This window comes from Lissotriton vulgaris, chromosome 1_1 (genome assembly GCF_964263255.1).
Source record: "Lissotriton vulgaris chromosome 1_1, aLisVul1.2, whole genome shotgun sequence".
Lineage (NCBI taxonomy): Eukaryota > Metazoa > Chordata > Amphibia > Caudata > Salamandridae > Lissotriton > Lissotriton vulgaris.
The window spans coordinates 2,054,504,901-2,054,526,758 of NC_141685.1; the positions used below are offsets into that span (position 1 = coordinate 2,054,504,901).

At 43.0% G+C, this 21,858-nt stretch overlaps 1 protein-coding gene across 1 annotated transcript in view; it reads right to left on the minus strand.

Annotated features, from left to right (window-relative positions):
• The window catches only part of LOC147751601 (solute carrier organic anion transporter family member 1C1-like), a 569,256-nt gene that overhangs the window by 190,786 nt on the left and 356,612 nt on the right, over positions 1-21,858 (minus strand). Inside the window, exon 10 of the mRNA XM_086920557.1 lies at positions 13,397-13,592. Within this exon, the coding sequence (XP_086776683.1) occupies positions 13,397-13,592 (196 nt within the window). The remainder of the gene's footprint in view (positions 1-13,396; positions 13,593-21,858) is intronic.

Below are 21,858 nucleotides of genomic sequence, written 5' to 3' on the forward strand. Positions count from 1 at the left end.
ATGTTAACTTGTCAGCCAGAGTTTGTTATGGCTTTATGGGCGGGTTGACTGACACTTTCAATCTATCTTGGGGAGAACAACAGGGTTGTATCATGACCCCATTATTATTTAATATTTATATATATATAACCTTATCCCCTGTCTAGCTAGTGCCTCTATTGCTGTTCTGAAGATGGAGTAGACCCACATTCCAGCATTATTTTATGTGGATGATGCAGTTCCTAATGCCCGTACACCTAATGCTCTTTGCAAACTTGTAAGGTCCTTTGTATCTTTTATGGGGAACTGGAGCCAGTCAACTACTTCATTAAGTCCCATATTATGGCTGGCGGCCCAGGCAAAATTAGCATTTTGAATATACCCGTTGGTGGTAACGTCTAGACTGAGGTTAACAGTTTCCCACACCTAGGTAGATATTTTGAATCATCGGGCAGTAGGTGTACTCAAGTCTAGAAGGCTTGTCTGAATATGTATAAATCTGCCTAAGTAACACTTAACCGCATCGCTGCAGCGGCTTTTCCCGCTGTGTGCGGCAATTTACGAAAAGCCGCGTTACATGATGAGCTCAGCTCGTCATCCGCACACGACTACCGTGGCTGATGACGAGCTGAGCTCGTCATCAGCAGCGAAGGGGTTAACCTTCCACAGTCCCAAGCCACACTACTATGATGAATTTTCTCTCTGTTTATAAAGCTAAGCATGTTCCAGCTGCTTCGTATGGGGCTGGTGTGCTGATCCATCATCGCTCAAGTTAGAGGAAAAGTGAGTCTGTAGGGGACTCCATTCACTCCCACAAGCCAGCTCACACTAGATTATGCACACAGAGTTATCATAGCAGTATGCTTCGGATCTAGTGTGTCTTGCACCTTTGATGCTTTGGATTTATTTCTGGACCTCACAGGAAGCTGGCTTGAACAGGTCGTCATGAGGCACGGTTGAGCTGTTCTTATGACGAGCTGAGCTCGTCATGAAACTACAGTATTCAAGCAAGTTCAGCACAGGGGGGGAAAAGGTCTGTCTATCTTGTAAGCAAAAACGTAGGCTACCGTGGCTTGCTTATCTGAAGGATTCCTTATGTGACATTTTTTTTATATGCCAGAGTCCTTTTCTAAGAGCAAGTGGAATGTCAAGCTTACTGTTTTGGCCTATAGTCGATAGAGAGGTTAAGGTATGAATGAGAGAAGCCTTCTGTTAAGGATTATATCCAATTTAGGGGAATTATGTAACTATTCTGTATTTACATTTCCCTTTAACTCAGTGTGAAAGGTCCCTTTTAGTTCACTTTCTGGTAGGGACTGTCTGGCAATTACTAGGATTTAGGCTTGGGCCTGAAATGTTTCGTAGCAACCCGGAAGTTTGCCCATGTGATGATACGTTTCTCCAGTCCTTACTACTTTTTATGTTTTTTTGTAAGTTGTTTAGCATGTATTTTTATTTATTTGCAAATCTTTTTTAAGGCATTTGGCATTCAGGCAGTGTACAATTTCGTTGCCTAATTTGCAACTTCTAGATAACGCTGAAGTGGGTTTTACAGTTAGTTCCTTTTTTTGAGGTGTACTTTAGAGTTCCTTTTTGGAGGGAGCGGATAGAGGATGTAAATCTATGGAAGGATAACTGGCCTTCAGTTTTGTGTTTAAATGTTCTATGTCCATTTAGTCAAATGGACCCTTAGAGGCTTTTGAAATTAAAATTGCTAGTGGGTTCTGTTGTGTTTTCTGTAGCTGTTATTATTATAAGTATTCCACACTTTAAAACTGTACATTGTGTATGTCTTTTATCATTCTCCTTGGAATGCTATTTCATTGTTTTATGTATGATATATTTTGTAAATACATTCCTATGGTTTTTCCAATACCGAATACATTTTTTCAAAACTGAATTATATTGCCTATAGTTCGAAGATAGCCATTATGATGCATGTAGATGCAACGCGGAGGCCATCTCGGAAGTATACAAAATAAGAATCAACATTCTTGGAACATTATTTTCTATTGTTCCTAGATGCCTGCCATGTTGGGTGTAGATGCAATGTGGTGCTCATCTTATAAGTATAGCAAATATCGGGGCATATTATCAAGGAGAGTGATAAGAGATTATCTCCGCTTTAGCTGCCGTTTTCGGCCGCCTAGCGGCGATATTTCTATTGCCCTATAAGCAAGCTGTCGCTAACAGCAGACAGCGACAGCGAGAGGTTTGGGGCCCGCTTTGCATGTCAGCGATATTTATCGCTAATGACATGCAAAGTGGGCGTATCCAACCTGTTAGCGACTGAAAGCAGTCGCTAACATCGCTATCGCCTATTATCAACGCAGGCGTAGCAATGGAAATATTCGCGCTAAGCGCAAATACCTCCAAAGCCTAACGCATGCTCAGACCAGTTCTTAGCCATTATATCCAATGGGAGGTGGATATTATGGCTAAGACCATATTGGCGTTAATGCGTGAATATCGCTGCATTCTCAACGATATTCACGCATTTTGCTGCTATCGCCGGATATTTATCGCTTTAAAGATAAATGTTGCTAATAGCACGTTATTTCTGCAATAATATCCGTCGATGCTTGGCGATAAAAAAAAACTCGCTAAGCCCATTTAGCGATAAATATCGCTAGTTGTTGGTAATGTGCCCCTTTGTTCCAAGTTTCCAGCCCTGTCGCATGTCCATGCTTTGTTGCATCTATTGTAGAAGTATAAATGTAGCATTCCAAGACATATGAACCTTAATGTCTATACTTGCAAGATGGCTTGCATGTTGCATCTATAAGCAATGTGACGGCCAACTTGAAAGTATTTAAAGTAAAATTACGAGACTCCCACCCATTACTATTGACTATATTATGTTAAATTCATTTCTAGAGCGCTCAAATGCTCAGAGGCGTCTTGATGCTAGCTTCACTATTATAAGATGAGAACCCAGCAATGTTAGAACTATTAAGAAAACAGTTTTTCAAAGCCTTTCTAAAGGCTAACAGTTTGGGCATGGCTTTGTTATTCTAAGGAATTGAGTTCCATGCTTTTGCTGCTCCAATCATAAAATTTCCGCCCCCCTACCCCCAGGAAGATCACTTAAACCTGGGTAATACAGCACATTTGGCTGTCGTGGACCATAGTGTCCTACCTGAGATGTACCAGTTAATACTGCTTTTAAGAAATTCAAGGCCTAAGCTCTGCATTGCTTGTCAAGCAATGCAGAGGGCTTTAAAGGTGATCCTTTGTCTAACTGGCAACCAGTGCAATTTCCTGACGGATTTGGATACGATATGCCAATGCTTGCTCCATTTTACAATCTCATTCCCACAGCAATAGTGGTGGCAAGAGATGGAAGAGGATCAAGCGAGAAAGAAAGTATTGTACTTTGTATATGAAGACACTGGTAGCCAGGTTGTAAGTTCTTAAAGTCTTTTTTATTAATCCATGTCTTGTATTATCAAACAGGGATCAGCCATGTAACAGCTCTTAACCCAGCTACATTATCTCCTATGCCAGCCCCACCAGGAGCAGCCTGCCTAGCTGCTCAGCCCATCTCCAACTGTCACCCACCCATCCACACAGTCACCCAGGCATTCCATTCATCACAGGCACACCAACATTCCGTCACCATCTCTCACACTGGCTGAGCATCTAGGAGGACCTAGGCTGATTTACAAATACATGTAAACCTCAGGATATAACAGAAAGACTTTGAAGCCTGGAGGCACTTATGTCATTGATGTGTCAGTAGAAATGTAAGAGATGGGAAGAGTTAGAAATACCAAGGCAGTTAAGAGTGGGTGAAGAGAACAGACCACACTTCTAGAAAAGAGGAGCAGGAGGTGCTGAAGCAAAGAGCTAGAACCTGTGAAGCCAGGCTTATGCTTCAAAAACAGAGATCTCCAAAGAGAAAATTGGAGAACATGTACTCCCATGAAGTGCCAAGTCACAAATGTTGATAGTAAACAAATTGAAAACATGGTTTGACTGGTATCAGCAGTAGAAGGATACAGTGAACACACTAAAAATGAGGGTAAAACCTAAATGTTTCATGGGCAAGACAAGCACAACGATAGGTAGAAAAACCAATCAAGAGCAGGGAACTGAGAATGATGAGATGGCCAACCATTCATATGCAAGGGCAGACCCAAAACTCTCTCTAAGACGTATTGTTTACAATGCTGTCTGATAATAGTAGCTACAGCTGTTTGAAGTGAGAATGCTATAAGCATTTGATATTAATCTTATAAAACATACAAGTTAACACAAGATGACACATCATGAAAAAGATGGATGTATTGAATCCATCGCACCTCTCATGGTGGGATGGGCATTAAAAGTTATCAATCATCAATGTGTGGCCAGTTTGTAGTAACACTGATAGGCACAAGAAGAAATGGACATAAGGTCGATAGCGGTAGTGGAGAAAGGATGTATTTATATAGTAGAGATTAACCTACAGAACTAACATGACAAGATATTGAAGAACAACATAACTCTATTGGAAGTGACAAAGCAGGCAGCGGGATGGCATCGTAAACCAATGTTTGATTGATTTCTGACAGTGATAATTTCTTACAGTAGAACATAAACTTATGAGCCCATTTTGGACACTTGTTCTGTTAGATTTGAATTTCTGATTATGCAGGTGAGGCATGCATGTGGGTTTTATATGAGTCTGGAGCATTTGTGCTTGAGAGGGAACAGTAGCTGTTCACGCTTTCCCCCAGTTAAAGGATCTTGACAGTCCCATAATAAAGCTATTCACTTTTTTATACCATTTATTTCGTTATGCTTTGTGAGCGAGTGTCAAGTGTGATTTACAAAACATCAAAATCTGTGTACAAGGATTCTAGGGCTTGAGCTTGTAAGGCCGTTGCAACTGCAACTTTAACAGTTGTTGAATGATCCTGTATGGAAGAAGAAACCTATGGATTAGCTTTACTTTGCAAAGCCTGTTACATCAATGCACGTTATTGATAATTCTGTCCTAGACCTTAGCCTGTAAACTCACTACATTTGGGACTAGGTGTACTGTATACTGTCTGAGAGATCAGGAACACTAGATAGCTCTGCTGTGAAATGTCTGGGCCTGTACAATCTCTTTAAGTCAAGAGGCATCTATACAGCCAGGACCTATATTATCTGTGTAGAGACTGCTGCGTGAGCCTATAAGATATTTGTAACCCTAGGGATAGATAATCTGCAAGAAACGTTTACATTTATTTATATATGTAAAACCAGAGCGGACACTCTTTAGTCTTCGCGCCAAACTCTATCTCACTAGGCTGGATGATAGATATGTTCTCGGAGGTTGAAGCCTTTCACATCTGTGTTGGCCTCAAATATTTCTAATAATAAAACACTGCCCAGAGGTGGGAACTGAAGACCAGCTCAATGCAGGCAGAAAAATAACACCATTACTGTAACTTACATTGTTGGGCACCTGCAAATCCATATCTGTATGCCAGCCCGATAGTCTTCATAAAGTGTATAGCCTATGTAATCATACAATAACAATCTGTGAGCAGGATCAATGTGACTATACACAGCCGTAAAACTTGACTATAAGCAAGAGATCTCCACTGTTGCCACTCAAAGTTGTGTGGTGCAGGTTAAAGATATGTGGTGCAGGTCTTCCAAATGATTAACCGTAAAAAAGTGTATCTGAAAAAATGTTTGAGTAATACGTTTATAAAATGTAAAGGGGCATATTCTCAAGAAAGTGTGATAACTATTGCAAAAGTAACTTAACGCAATTTCCAACATCGCAGTGTTTGGCAGGAAATTTACGTTGTGTTAACCAAGCATTATCAACTCGGCGGTACCATGTGACAGTCTCCAATTAACGCGTCAACTTACCGTGTTAAAATCAACGCCATGCTGCAAAAATGCGAAACGCAAACACAAAAAAAGCTGCGGTGAGGCCAATTGCGACACTAAAATCAGCGAAAACCTGCTTCAAGTGGGAAAAATCACCATCAAAGTAGAAAAAAAACTGACAAACAAATGCCAAACAACAGCGAAGCACAATGGATGTTGCTGGAGCAAGTACAGAGGAGAACCAGAACCCCACAAGCCCCTTGGAGGACCTGCCTGGGTCCTCAGGGTCAGGGAAGGCCATGGAGAAAAAGAGTAGGAAGAAGAGCTTCAGTCCGCAGGAAAATAGGATCCTGATAACGGAGGTGGTCGAACACCATCAACAACTGTTCGTCACCTCCCCTCTGTCATTCGTAACTAAAAATGGACCATGGTAGTCCATTGTGGACAAAGTGAGTGCAGTGGGAGTGCTGAAAAGGACAATGAAAGAGGTCAAGGGGTGCTGGAATGACGTCAAGTGCAAAACCGATCTGAAACTCGCCAACAACCTGAAGGCAGCAATGCAGACTGGAGGTGGCAGTCCTGCGCAACAGGAGGAACTGGACGACATGGAGGAAATGGTGTCCACAGTCATCAGTGCAGAGACGGTGACTGGAATCGGGGAACCGGACACTGCTCTACATGACCGAACACAACAGCAATAGGGTGAGTAAGAACCAGGAACTGGGGCGACGGGGGGACGGGGAGTGATGGCCACAATGGCACACAAGCACAATTGAGCTGAGCACATCTGCGGACAAACCATGTCCGAGACCCCAACTCTCACTACGATACTAATGTACCCAAGTATGCAAAATCTCAGCACTGTATAAGCACAGAAGGCAAAGGCACATCGCAGAAAGGAGATAAGGGGCAGCAAAACAGAGCAGCAGGGGCCACACTCCTGAAATGCAGCACACACAGATAACATGCAGAGCACAGCAACAATGATGCACAAACCGCAACACGTCCACAACATAACACAGGCCACAACTGGTGCTGACTGGGTGTAGACACTGGCCAATCACAAGTGGCATTGCAGGGAAATGTGAGATGGCAATGTACAAGTACGAACACACACATGTCTTGTCGAAATGTCCACTGCCCCCCATCAAATAGGCAGCTCCTCCTAAACAGCCACAATGTACACAGTCATGCAGTCTGTATGTAAACATGTACAATGCAACAACATACATGTGAACACATTGTTAAACTGCATCTTCCCTTCACATTGCAGAGGGACAATCAACACCTCCTGAAGAGCAGCCCGGCCATCTCTTCTCTAATGACGAGGAGGACCACCATAGCTTAGACTCTGACGCCCTCCAATAGTTCATTGACTGCCTCCACAGCCCACCTCCAGTAGTAGGCCAGCCCAGCTGCAACAAGGACATCACAGCCCCTGCACAGACCACGCAGCAGGCAGCAACCACCACCATGGCTGCCTCCCAGGACCCCCAAGAAGAACACATGCCCTTCCAATGCTGTGTGTTAGGATGCCAGGAGCAGCTGCCTGAACAGGTGCCGGTGGGCTTCGACCCCATGGCTGACAAGCTAGATGCCATACGTGGGTGTCTAAGTCCCATCATGGACCACTCACAGTCCCTAATGGACACCCACAGTCTGCTCCATGCCCTCCAATGAACCATGTCTGACATCGCCAGAGTCCTGACTTAGAGACAAGAACAACTGACTAGTCAGAGTGGCTCCAGGAAGCTCGCCCAGGAGTTGGGAAACATGCGGGGGCTCATGGAGACCATGGAGCGGGCCAATGCTGAAAGAACGGCTGCCACGGCTGCACACTAGCAACTGGTATCTGGGTTCCTCAATGAACTCAAAACCATCCTCATGGCATTGTTGCCACAAGGCCTGGCGCTGATGCATGCTGCTGCTACCACTACATCTACATACCGCCCACTGAAGTGTCACTGTCACACAGTGCTGGAGAAAGACCAGCACCACCCACTCGTGAGGAACATGGAGCAGCAGAGGCTGAAGAGACGTATGAAAGCGCCATTGTGGTAAGAAGGATGCAGTAGTAAAATCACGGGGTACGCGCACGGTACTCGTACCGTACGCGTACGGTGTGCGTACCCAGCAATTATTATTTTTTTTTGCCCTTGGGGGTCCTTTTGGGACCCCCTGAGGAGGGCTAGAGGGTTGGGGGTCTCTACCCTGCCCCCTTTTTGTATTTTCCACTCTTGTTTTGGGCTTTCTTGTGCCTCAGTTCTCCTGAAAAACAAGATGGTGGCCAACACTTCCTGGTTTGGACAGTTTGGAATGTTGACTGTCGACTGCCAGCCAATCAGAAAGTCGCTCGCGCACGTAAAGGTACGCGCACGTATGCGTACGGTACGCGTACCGTACGCTTACGGTGCGCGTACGGTGTGCGCATATAGATATATAATTTGCTCAAATTCAATTTTCTCAACAACTACTGGAGGGATTTTCACCAAATACAGAAAAGGCACTACTGCATACCTGTCCCTACCATTTTGCCAAGTTTGGTGTAATTCTGTTCAGCCATTCGGGCTGTAGCCGTGTTGAAAGGTCCCATAGAAAATGCCATTTGAAACATTTCAAATTCAATTTTCCCATGAACTACAAAAGGGATTTTCACTAAACATAGCAAAGGCAAATCTGCATACCAGGCCCTACCATTTTGCCAAGTTTGGTGTAATTCCATTCGGCCGTTCGGGCTGTAGCCGTGTCTAAAGGTCCCTATGGAAATTAACATGGGGAAAACACATTTTGGGACCCCCTTTCGGCCCCCGCTTGATGAATCCCCCCGAAACTTTCAGGGACGGAGCGGAGCGGAGCTGGCCAAAATTCTGGAAAATTACCACAGATTCCTCAATTGGCGCCAAAGCTATTCCCAATAGAATATTGAGCGCATATAGATATATAATTTGCTCAAATTCAATTTTCTCAACAACTACTGGAGGGATTTTCACCAAATATAGAAAAGGCACTACTGCATACCTGTCCCTACCATTTTGCCAAGTTTGGTGTAATTCCGTTCAGCCGTTCGGGCTGTAGCCGTGTCTAAAGGTCCCATAGAAAATGCCATTTGAAAAATTTCAAATTCAATTTTCTCAAGAACTACTGGAGGGATTTTCACCTAACATAGCAAAGGCACATCTGCATACCAGACCCTACCATTTTGCCAAGTTTGGTGTAATTCCATTCAGCCGTTCCGGCTGTAGCCGTGTCTAAAGGTCCCTATGGAAATTAACATGGAGAAAACACGTTTTGGGACCCCCCCTTTTTTCTCGGCCCCCACTTGACAAATCCCCCCCGAAACTTTCAGGGAAGGAGCGGAGCGGAGCGAAGCAATTTTAAGGACAATTACATGCAAAATCCTCAATCGGCGCCAAAGTTATTCCCAATAGAATGTTGGGGATTTCCTATGGTAACTAGGTCCTAACTATATATATCTACTGGCGACCACCAGTAGGTGTATATATATATATCTCACAGTAGTCAATCTAACAAACAGAGAGCTTACGACTGATGAAGAACAAGTCCTAAGACTCGGACTAACATTCTGCCCCAACAATGAGTTGGAATACACACAGACTGAAATCGATTTGTTCCGCTTCATGCGAAAGTTAAAATTGCATAAATACTTTAAACTACGTCCGCACCTACAAGACAAGGGGAATAAAGGATCCAGGACAACTGTAACCGATGCCTTAAGTATCAGGGACCTACATACTGTGGAAATCCTGGACAACCTGGAATTGGAACAGACACAGAACCTTGCTCAACTAGATATGGCGCAAAGAGCTGAATTGCAAGGAGTAGAACAGGAGAGAGACGACAGTGGATTTAAACCAGTCTCTATCTTTGTTCCCCAATCCCCTTGGGATGCAGTTGACGTATTTACTGAAGCTATGAACAATGATCTAGTAAAATATCGCAAAGCGGACCACCATGAATTTGATCATAACATCACGGAACCACAAAAGTATGCACTGAAGACCTTAATGGCAGACACGAACATTATAGTGAAACCCTCAGATAATTGTGGGAACGTGGTTTTAATGACTAGGAACTATTACAAACAGGAAGCTCTGAAGCAGCTCTCGAATGAGAAGTTCTACAACAAATGTACCAGTGAGACTTATCAACAAAGTATTAAAGAATATGATGAACTGATCAAAAAGTGGTACGATCTCCAGATGCTCAATAGAGATGAACACCTATTCCTACGAACTAATTGTCCCATGACTCCAACATTTTACCACCTCCCTAAACTACACAAGCATCGTGACTGTCCGCCTGGTCGTCCAATCATTTCCTCTATTGGAAGCCTAACAGAAAATATGTGCCGGTTCGTCGATAACACCCTGTTTCCTTTGGTGTCTACTCTAGAATCATATGTGAGGGACACAAAGGACTTTTTGACGAAAATACAGGACCTTGAGTGGGAATCAGGATACCTGTTGATGGTACTGGACATTACTAGTTTATATACTAGGATAGAACATCAACATGGCTTAGAAGCTGTCAAACATGCCTTGGAACAACGCCAGCTACGTTTTGCAAGGCATAACATTATGATTCTTGAATTTGTACAATTCTGCCTGACCCACAACATCTTCTTATTCGAGGATCAACTGTACATTCAGAGGTCTGGGATGGCGATGGGCACTTGCTTTGCCCCCAGCTATGCAAATTTATTCGTAGGCTGGTGGGAGGAGCAAGTGCCCAGGAGCTGTACAGTTGGGGAACGAGAGGGGAAGGGCATATGCTGGCATCGTTACATCGATGACCTATTCATTGTATGGAGTGGTGGATGTAACACAGCACAAGAATATATCAATGTACTGAATAAAAACTATGTCAACCTTCACTTCTCGGGCTCAGTTAGTCCGGTGGCAGCGGACTACCTGGATTTGAAAATATTTGTGGAAGAAGGACATCTCCATACATCCCTATTCAGAAAAGAGACTGCTGGCAATTCTACACTCTTTGCCAGCAGCAGTCATCCCCCCGACTGAATAACAGCATCCCATACGGGGAACTACTTAGGCTTCGTAGAAACTGTTCAAGGGAGTCTGACTTCGAGGCGGCTGCCTCGGAGTGTGTATCCCGTTTTAAGATAAGGGGATACGGTGAAAAACTGCTGAGAAAGACTCTAAATAAAGTAAGGAAAATTGAAAGACGCACTCTCCTAACGACTAACCCTATACGGGGTAGACATACTGAGCAAGCAGGTAACAGCAAGGGAAAATTCAGATTAATTACTCCATACTCGTCAGGGGCTAAAGACCTAAGAGTGATGCTAAATAAAAACTGGCACAGTCTTCTGACGGATAATGTGCTTAAGGAAGACCTACCAATCCATCCTCTTCTAACGTTTAGCAAAGCCAGATCAGTAGGCGATATGTTAGTGACCAGCCATTTCGATAAATTACCCCAGAGAACTAACACCCTAAGGGATCAAAAAGGCTTTTACCCCTGCGGCCGCTGCAAAGCGTGCGCAGGCAGTAAACGGGTCCTGTCATACGTAATAGCAGATACAGGGAGAAAAATGACTATAAACAAATTTATCACCTGTAGTACGCAATATGCCGTCTACTGTCTACAGTGCCCATGTGGCCTCCGCTACATTGGGAGCACTATTAAGGAGCTCAAGTTGAGAATACTTGAGCACCTTAGAGCTATAGACAAGGCGGATCAGGCCTATCCAGTGGCCCGCCACTTCGCTGAGGCTCATAAGCAGGACCGTAACAAACTTCAATACTTTGGTCTTGACATTGTGCCTCCCAATGCGCGAGGTGGTGATCGGCTAAGGAGATTACGGAGGTTGGAATCCAGATACATTATAGACCTTTCAACAAAACACCCAAAAGGCCTCACAGTGGGGAAGAGATGGCATTTCATCTGGGGAAATGAGACACACTAACCTCTAGAATGTTATGAGACCTTGAAGTGCAACATTGTCAGACTATAGTGCTGTGATGAGACCTTGTCTGAATGATAATGTATCTCTCGAGATTAGGCTTTCCATTATCACATGTGATGGTTCCACATGTTATATATCAGAATATTGCAACATTTGACAGCTGTCAGGTGAATGGAATTTTTAGACAGATTTATATGATTGACTCTGTCTTTTGTGATGACATTTTGAAATTATGAAATCTGGTTTGTAATAGGATGCATCTCATTCTCTGTATTTAAGATAATTTTTGAGTACAGGGAAACTGAGCCGAGATTACTCAAAACTCTGCAACCTTGAATGGTTTGAATGAAATGAATCGCTAAGTAAGACTGTTCAACGTCACTGCCAGAATTTGAGATATTGATTGAATATTGGGTGATTATTCCACTATGTTCACTCATTATGTTTAATTTTCATGCCACTTTCTATCCGCCTATTCAGAAAAGGGCGCCACACGCACAGCATTGAGCCATATCCACTTTTTTTTATTTATTTATAAGTAACTTCGAAATGCATGATACAAAATGTGAAGTCTTATAATATGATGGACAGCATTGATTTGTATGACAAGGGACATTAGCCGATCCACGGCTTGATCTTTGTTCATTTTATGGACTAATGTATATTATTTGTACCACAACTTTATCTGGGCCACCGCTCATCTATGGGCTGGATTTCATTGAATGCATAATAATGAGCTGCATGAGTAACATTGACAACATTGAAAGATGGCGCGCCCCTTTTCTTGTTGTGGCGTAAGTCCCTTGTCTATGTCGATGTCCGAAACAATGTGTGTTTGGCTTTAAAAAACATGTCAACATGAGTCTCAGTGTAACACACACTGACGAAGGCAGCACTCCGAAACGCGTCTGTGTGTGCCCCTTCCGCGTAAATAAAATCAGCGTGATCGACATATTTGCCCTCCGAGTGCTGTTTTGTCCTTTTCCAAAGATCAAGGGGAGTTGGAGCGTTTTATATATATATATATATATATATATATATATATATATATATATTCACTGAAAAAGCCATAGATTTCATGCCTTATAAAGTTAGGAATTAGCATTTAAAAAACCTTTGAAATTCACTGAAAAAAGCATAGGTTTCAGGCCTTATATAGTCAGGAATTAGCATTTAAAAAACCTTTGAAATTCACTAAAGTAACTATACATTTTAGGGGTGTTATAGTTAGCTGGACATTTCACTCATACAAAACCATTGAAATTGCTCCTATATAGTTAGTTGTACTAACTATATTTCGCGCACCCGCAATCCACTGCTGATGATGTCACATATTACATCATTCATGACATGGTCAGTGACCATGGTCAGTGATATATCTATATCTACACATATTAAAATATATATATATATATATATATATATATATATATATATATATATATATATATATATATATATATATATATATATATATATATATATATATATATATATATATGTGTAGATATAGATATAGATACTCACATGTATTTGACATGAAAACTGCTGTTATTCTGCACATTTTTATTTGTAAATATAAAATAACGATATATGCACTATGACAATACTAGCCGAACATTTTAAAACTATCTTGACATTATGGATACTTACCCATTGTAGGAAGCAGTGATCCCAGCCACATTATTGTTTTGGCACCCCAATACAAAAATAAGCAAACTTAAAAGAAAAGCCAAAAACGATGTCCCAAACGCCAGCTTTGCAGTTCCATACATGCCAAGTTTGTACTTTTTCATGAATAATCCTCCTAAGAACATCCCAGTGGCAACGGCTGGTAAAGATGTTGCTCCTGAAAAATAGACAAACTGTATTACTTTCACTTTTAAAAGTGACTTAGACAAAGAAAGATACAGGAACAGAACATGTTTGATGGTTTGAGAGCGTACATGCCGGGATTGAACGCTGTGAATCTATTGGAGTGGATACATATGAGCGACGTGGTAAAAGCTACTTTGAAATCCTTGTCTACAAGCTCCATCTCACATAGGTACCTGTTCTAGCCTCACCTATGGGAAAAATGGAAGTAGCTTGTTTCCTATCCGGGTTAAGTTACTCGCTTCAGCTGATAATTCTTTACACAAAGTTCAATTTTAGCGAGCCACTGTTTCTGTCCCAGAATAAATCCAGAAATCTACTGACTACTTTCTAAGCAGGGCATCACCTACAATAAATATGTAAATCTTCTATTATTTAAATGATTGCAAAATGTGGCCATTGGATTTAAAATGGATACTCAAATGAAATTCTGGATAAAATAATCAGTACTGCCTAATACCAAGATAGTAAGGCCCTGCTAAGTGCTAAGTGACATGACTGATATCCTGTCTCCATATGACGAGTGCTATAGGATGAAATGGGCTTGTAGTAAGGCAGAATAAGGTGTTGGAGTAACCCATCTACTGAACTCAGGCCCTAAGTCATTTGGTAAGAAAGCATGTAAAATATTTTATTTTTGGATACAGTTCAGTTTAGTTCACACAGATATATTCGATCTTAGTAAACAGACCATAAACGCACAACATATAAAATGTACACACCAATAAATATAAATATGTATGAAGTTAAAATAAGCATTAAACAAATTTGCTTTGGACCACATAAATCATTAAAAACATTTAAAACAATTTGCATTGCCTAAAATTTGGGCACCTCAAAATTGGGAGTATAAATATTTTTCTTTCCTCAGAGTAATTCTTACAGAATAAAAAGATGTGTAAGTCCGTCTGTGCAGCATAATCATTACAGGGGCAGGGAGCGAGATCTGATAGTCTGTATGTGTTGTGTGGGTAACCCAGGAGTAACGGTATCATATTCATTTGGAAGGGCAATAAAATAAATCTATGCTAAACATTATTTATGCATGATAAATAATAAAAACCTTCTCCTGGTATTGGCGGTACCTGATGGTAAGCAATGGAAGATAGAAGGGTATGATTTTTTTCCCTTTGCACATAATTTGTTCTTTTTGTATACAATTCCATTAACCATGTCTTCGTAACCTTTTTACATAAATCCGCGTCCTGGAAAAGTTTTACCAGCCGTAGGCATTCAAATCAGACTCAACATAGTTTAGCCACCCAAACTTTTTATAGTTTTGTAATTTACAGCATTCCCTAATGATGGTTTGTGTCAAGTCCACCATGGTTCGCCGCCATATTGAGAGCCACAGTAGGACTGGGGCCAGCCTTATTGTGTCTCTCAAATTGGGAAGCCCCAATTGAAGATGTAAAATGTGATTTGCGAGATGATTGGGGTAAGGACACACACTTTTTGAAGAAAGAATCTTCCATTTGCAGTAACGAGATCATGTTAGCCATCCACCAAAAACATGCCCCATATGTTGCTGCCAACATTGTTTTTGCTAAATAAATAGTCTTAATCACATCCAATGGGCCTCCTCCGAATTTTTTAGCACACCTTCCAACAGCATTAAGGCTCCTTTGCATACCCTGGCCTCTTGTTTCCACCAATTTGGAACACGAGTGGTCTTTATCGAAGAGCACTCCAAGGTATGAAAAGGAGTCTACCACCTCAATGTTCTTGCTTGCCAAGCTGAAATGGGGATGTTTCTCGCCTTTAGACACTCCGTTCACAATTATGAATAGCTTGGATTCATTCATTGTAAGTCAAAGGAGGCCATAAAGATGGAATATGCTTTTAACTAATTTTTGTATGGCTAACCCCGATCTGGCCATCAATACTGCATCATCGGGATTGGGAGGGGTGTGTGATCAAAGTTGGGCACATGCAGTGAAAGGGCAGACAGGGAGGACTCAACCTCATTCGTATAGATAGAAAAAAGGAATGGGGGGAGAACACAAAGCCTGTCTTACTCCCTTTTGATTTTAAAATGGCGAGTGCACTCCCCCTTCCTTCCATACCTTACACAGGCAGTGGCATTGGCGTACAACTGGCAAATGAATCTAATAATCGGCGGGTCAATGCCCATACCCTCCATCATGGACAACAGCCTAGAGTGTGACACACAGTCAAAGGCTGTTGTTAGGTCCATGAAGGCCATATATAGTTTCCCACTTTTGGGTTTAGAGTACTTCCCTATAGTTAAGGAAAGGTTTAGGCACTGATCAACCGTCCCCTTTTCTGTGCGAAACCCATTTGGCAGCGGTATCGAGGAGGGATATAGGGCGGTAATTATTTGGAGAGCCCCTGTCCCCTTTTTTATAAATCGGCACAATGACACTTTTATTCCATGAAGGAGGTGCGTGCACTATCTGGATTCCATTAAAAACGTTTGTGAGTAAACTGATGCACAAATCCTAGTTCTGTTGTAAGAGGTCAATTGGCACTCCATCAGGTCCTGGGGCCTTGCCTGGAATACAGGATTCTAGAGCCTTTTAAACCTCAGATACGGAGACGATTAACCCTCCCTGAGGTCAAGGTTCTGAGCAGCATACTAGGATGAGTGGGGAGGTTGATAACCCGAATATGCCTTCAAAATGTCTCACCCATGCCTCTTCATCTACATGCACATCTAGTGCAAGATCATTAGTATCTTTAAAATGTGGAGCAGTCACAATGTCCCAAAAATCCTTGCTGCTATCAGCGATAGCTACTTGCTGAAGATCTTCCCATGCCTGTGCCCTAAGATCTTTCTCTCTCTCCTCCTGGCTACTTTGTAATAAGTGCGCAGTAGGCTAATTTTGGGATAATCACAGGGAAACATTTTTAGGGCACTTACAAGGGTTGTTTTGGCTTTTGAGCAGGCCGAATATTGGATACAAATTTTGGTTGTGCTTGTAAAAGTCATAGTCTTGGGTTTTCACTTCTGTGCTTCCATTCACTTCCCAATAGCAACTATTCAGCTTTGAAAACAAATGGAGGACATGATTTGCATCTCGGCTATCAAAGGAACAGACACAATGTTTTAAAAATGGAAGAATGTATTTTATACATTTTGAGCACACTACGTGTCAGAAATTGCGTTACTGTTTGACTGGGGTGTGAGCCCGAGCCAGGCAGGAGCCACAATCCTATTCAGGGTAAGGCAAAAGTAAACCTAAAATTAATCTGTGCTCAAGCCCCTGATAGTTTGGTGCAGATCAGTCAAGCTCAACTTAAAGGCAATGCGTGAAGAATTTGTGCAACACTTCGAAGAGAAAACAGTAAAAAACACCACACAAAAAGATCGAATATCACTGAAGATGGTCGGCATGGCACGAAGAGCAGGTTGGCATTACATATGGATGGGCCCGATGTTGGAAAACGAGGCAGCATCTGTGAGGCATTCACAAATAACATGAGACATTTGTCCTTCACTGGAAACCAAACACCCTAGGGCAGCGCCTGACACTCAGAGGGTAGCGTTGCAGAGCAGTCTGAGGCAAACTCCAGAGAGGTGGTGTGGGCTAGTAATCACCATTTGCAGGTTCGCAAAAAATAACATTCAATAATTGATCGTCCAGTCTGTACTTTGCTTTATAAAAGTAAGATTACATTTATTAAACACACACACCACTCGATACTATACACCAATTTACAAATATACATAAGCTTATGGAATTACTTTGTGACGTTGCATAACATCTCCACCTGGAGTTCTGGACTTTTTGGTTCCGTCCAGAGGTGTCGGGGATAACACCCGAAGACCCCGGAGTTCTACCTGTCTCAGTGCACAAATAAACAGAAACACGGGCTTCTCGATGGTGGCGTCAAAGACCAAAGGTTTATTACTGCAGGGACACAGAAGTCACAGAAACTACACACGGGCAGTGTCTAGGAGCCTGTTCGATTTGTACAAAAAGGTTTGCTCCTTATATACTAAAAATTGGGCTTGAGGCAAATTCTTTACATGTAATACATTCCCAAACCTTTGTGTCCTAAACAATAAATATTTGGCGTTGCACAGGAATCGTCGACAATATCTGATGTCAAAACATTACGAACGAGGGGTTCCCACTTTTCCATCATAATCTCATGTCAACTTTTCATTCAAGACCCGGACCGCCTCATCGTAAATTTCGTTACCTCCCCCTAATAAAGGCCCAGAAGGAAAGGAGCAGAGCCAGGTGCAGAAGATAGAAAAGTAGGATAAGAGATGTTTGTGGGTCGTAAATGGGCAAGGCTACCAGCTTCGGCCGCCTAATCATGATCAGGCCAATGAACACGAGAACCAGTATAGCAGGACTGGCCTCGGGCAGAGGAGGCAGCTTCTGCCGAGTCATGCAGCCATGGCGTGTTCTGTTCTGAGGTGCACGTGTCACTGGAGAGGTGAATCTCCGGCTAAAGCCTACGTGTCCTTAATCGAAATGAAGTAATCAGAGGTCATTGCATGTCCATTGTCTATGTGAGGGCAAGAAACACAAAATGGCTGCCATAATCTAAGATGGATGCCATGGGTAGATCAGAAATGTGTTTGTAACAGGAGTACTCTTACTCGTAGCATAGCGAAAACACCAGGATATGCTAAATGGATCATTTGCGGTTCACTGATACCAAAATTATGTATTTACGACAATGCTGAAAACACGGGTTCAAATTGTCACGGAACCTCACACCCCTCAAGCAGGGGGTGGGGTCTAGTACCACCACTCCCATGTATGCACATCATCTTGCCCCCAATGCAGTGAATTGGTCTTAACCTGGAGAGAGTGCCCTGCGCACTGGCACCATCCCAGTGGCGACCCCCCCCATGACCTCAACAAGCATTAAACAGGCTACACCTGCCTTGGTGACACATGACCCTGACTGAGCATCTCCTACTGACCATACAGTATGCAACTCTACATCTTAAGGGCTAATAGTCTGGGGTCTTCACCTAAGCGCATACTTTAGAATGACAGTACTCAACACATGTGGATATCATTAAAAATGCATTGCAATTACAGCCCCTAAAGGCATCCCAGATGATTGCAGGATTAAGTAAATACAGTAAGACACCCTAGCAGAAGTGCCTAGCCCCTTAAATCCACTTTGCTTATGACATCACCTTAAACCAGTACTTCAGATGGAACATCAGTCTCTTGAAAATAAATAACCATTAATAAATGCATTTCAGTGCAATTACACCTTTTCAACTCCAGAGGATGCCCTTCTCCAGACATCCCCAACTCAGCCCTTTGCTCCTTAATGCAAGTATCATAACACCCTCAGCTGAAGAACAAAAGTTCCAGCCCAGAAGGTGTTAAATGCAGGTTGAGCCACGGAGGGGTTATTCTTTTCAAATCCCCAGGAGACCTAGGGTGACTTATCTCTTCATGCTGGGGGAAGAGTGGGATTCTCCAGCAGCTCTCCCCAGCACCTTTTCATCATTGAGGGTAACCCCCTCCTCTTGTGGGCCACCACGTACCAGAATAGTAGGCTTCCAAACGCCTGGCAAGGCATAGTAGGGCGATTTTTCTCCCATTTGTGAATACTTGATGAGCGGCTCTCCCGCTGTGCTGGGGAGAGCTGCGCTGACCCGCTTGCGGCTTCGCAACATCTTCAGGCCTCGTTGGGGGGGCCCGGTCCCACCCGGACCCCCAGGTAAGGGTACGCTGCTCGGGGAGCCCTCCCCCTGCCGCTCCGCGCTTTGGTCTGGGGCCCTGTCCCACCCAGGCCCCTGGGTCCTCCTCCTCCTTGTCTGGGGCTCTGGGCCGGGTGCTGTTAGGGGCCTGGGGGGCAGTCAGGGGTGTCCTCCTTCCAACTGCCCATTTCACCAAGCTCCAGCACCTTTCACCTCAGCAAACCACACCCCAGAGAGAGCTTCTCTTCCTATGCAAGAACTTTAAAAGTTGAGTAGGGGGCTGGCAGGAAGTCTCTGGGTGTCCAATCAAACAGCCACACCTCACTTCCCTGCCCTGGCTCCCTCCTTCTGGTCCAACCTCTGGGTTAGTTCAAAATGGCGTCGTCCAGTGTCCCTGGCCACATGGCCTCTGAAACCCAACTCCTTCCCCCCTCGCTTTCTTTATGTGGTTGAACTTGGTGCCTGGCACCCAGCGACAGCAGTTGATGGATTGGCTTGTAGCTCCACCTATCTTTTCTCCTTGGAGGGAAGATCTTTGCTCTGGGAAGAAAGGTCAATAATCTAACCTGCCATGGCCAGACCCCAGCCAGGGTCTCAGAGAAATATGATATTTCTGGACGACCCAAAAGCAGTACAAATAGGACTTTGGACTCTGCAGAATACTCATTTTCACATCCGCTACACTGGACATTTGTGCATGTCTGGAATCTGTAGACCTTGGGGAAGTTACTCTAGCCAAGGGTTCTACCTACCCATGAGGGAATACTGAAGTGTAAAACACAGTAAAACACACTGACTTTCCTTGGCATGTTCCCTTTCACTGTATAAAGCCTATTCCATGTCGCCACCCAATTCTGCATAAATCCTGCCACACCATTCACTCTGTAGCTGCTCCTGGACTGCGCACGCTAGGAATCTCCCCTGCGCAGTCCCTAGACGTGTGCACACGCATCTACACATGTGTCTGCATGTAACCAGCGCGGTGCCCCATACTCCAGCTGCTGCGCAGCGGCCTAGTCAAGTGAGGGGTACACCAGCCAAATCTTGATGCAGTCTCCTTCATTATGAGTTCACTGTGGGTGAGTCCAAGATTATGAGGCTCCACCAAAGTAAAAGCTCAACAATTAGGTGCTGAAAAAGCGAAAAAACTGGGCGTCCCATAGTGTCAGAACCATCTTCTAACACAGGATATTCAATTTGGCATTCTTGACGGGCGATCGATAACTTGCGGGTGACATATGTATTTAAGAAGAAGGTTTGGGCCTGGCAAAAGATTTATTTTGGAATATCAAAATGGCAGTTTAAACTGCAAACACAGGCTCTGCAATGGTAGGCCTTAGACATGTTTAAAGTGCTACTTAAGTGCATGTCACAACCAGTGCTGCAGGACCTCTTATAGCATATAACTTTCAGACCCAGGGCATATCTAGCACCACTTTACTAGGGACTTATAAGTACATTAAATATGCCAATTAGGTATAAGTCAATCAAACCATTTTTTAGGCCAAGAGCAAGGGCACATTAGCACTGTTTAGCTGTGGTAAAGTGCACGGATGACCTGATGAATGCTGCAAACATAAGGACGAGTGAAGTAAAAAAGTTTGGGGATGACCCTGCAGAAAGGGCCAAGTCCAACACTATGCAACACCATAATATGTAAATGTACTTACAGTGATGTGGAAGACATATCAGCCCTTTGCATCTATGTCTAGTACAGAATACTACATTAGTTAGCTCAAAATTTTAATTGTAAAAAGTATACAAACAGAAGGTGATGTAGTCTTGTGTCTAAATGGCACATTATGGAACCAAGAAAAACCAGGCTAAAACCTCAACTACCCAAACCTAACTAAACAGTTTGATCATGGGCTAATAATTGGATCATGACCAAATCATGAGATTATGTGCAAATCACTTTAACTCTGTAAGCTTCATTTCCTTAATTAACAAACTTAGGATCCCAATTTATTCTGGTTTTAGAATGTCCATAGCGGTAAAAACAATGCACATATTTTAGACAACGGACTGTACTATTTCCCCACACATGATAACAATGCACACCCCAAACTGAATCGCCACTGAGCATCATCACTTAGGGCATCCTTGATTCAGATCAGATACAAATTCCTTTTTAATTAAATATCCACACTTAGCACTAAATGAACATACAGCAATCAACATTCTCTCTGTATCTAGTTATTAAAGTGTGTAATGTAGGGGAGAATGGTGCAAACTATGCATATCTGAAATATAGAAATGCACACAACAAATATGCCTTGCCTATGGTTTCAAAATTTCTGGAGATGGTCTTGAGATTCCTTAGGACAATCTTACTTTAGGAAGACGTTCAGTTTTCGTCTTCTCAGTGTAATCTATGGTCCAGCACCATGATTGCCTCCAGCCAAGAGGCCACTTTGAGTAATATGTTATGCCATGCAAACACTTTAATAGCAAGCAATGACAAGTAAAGGGCATATTTACAACTAAATGTTGGAGTTTAGAGCTGCTGCAAATTTGGCAGCGCCGCACTCTGACATTTTCAAAACAAAGGGATGCGCCGTATTTACAACAATACAGCAAACCCATGTGTTTT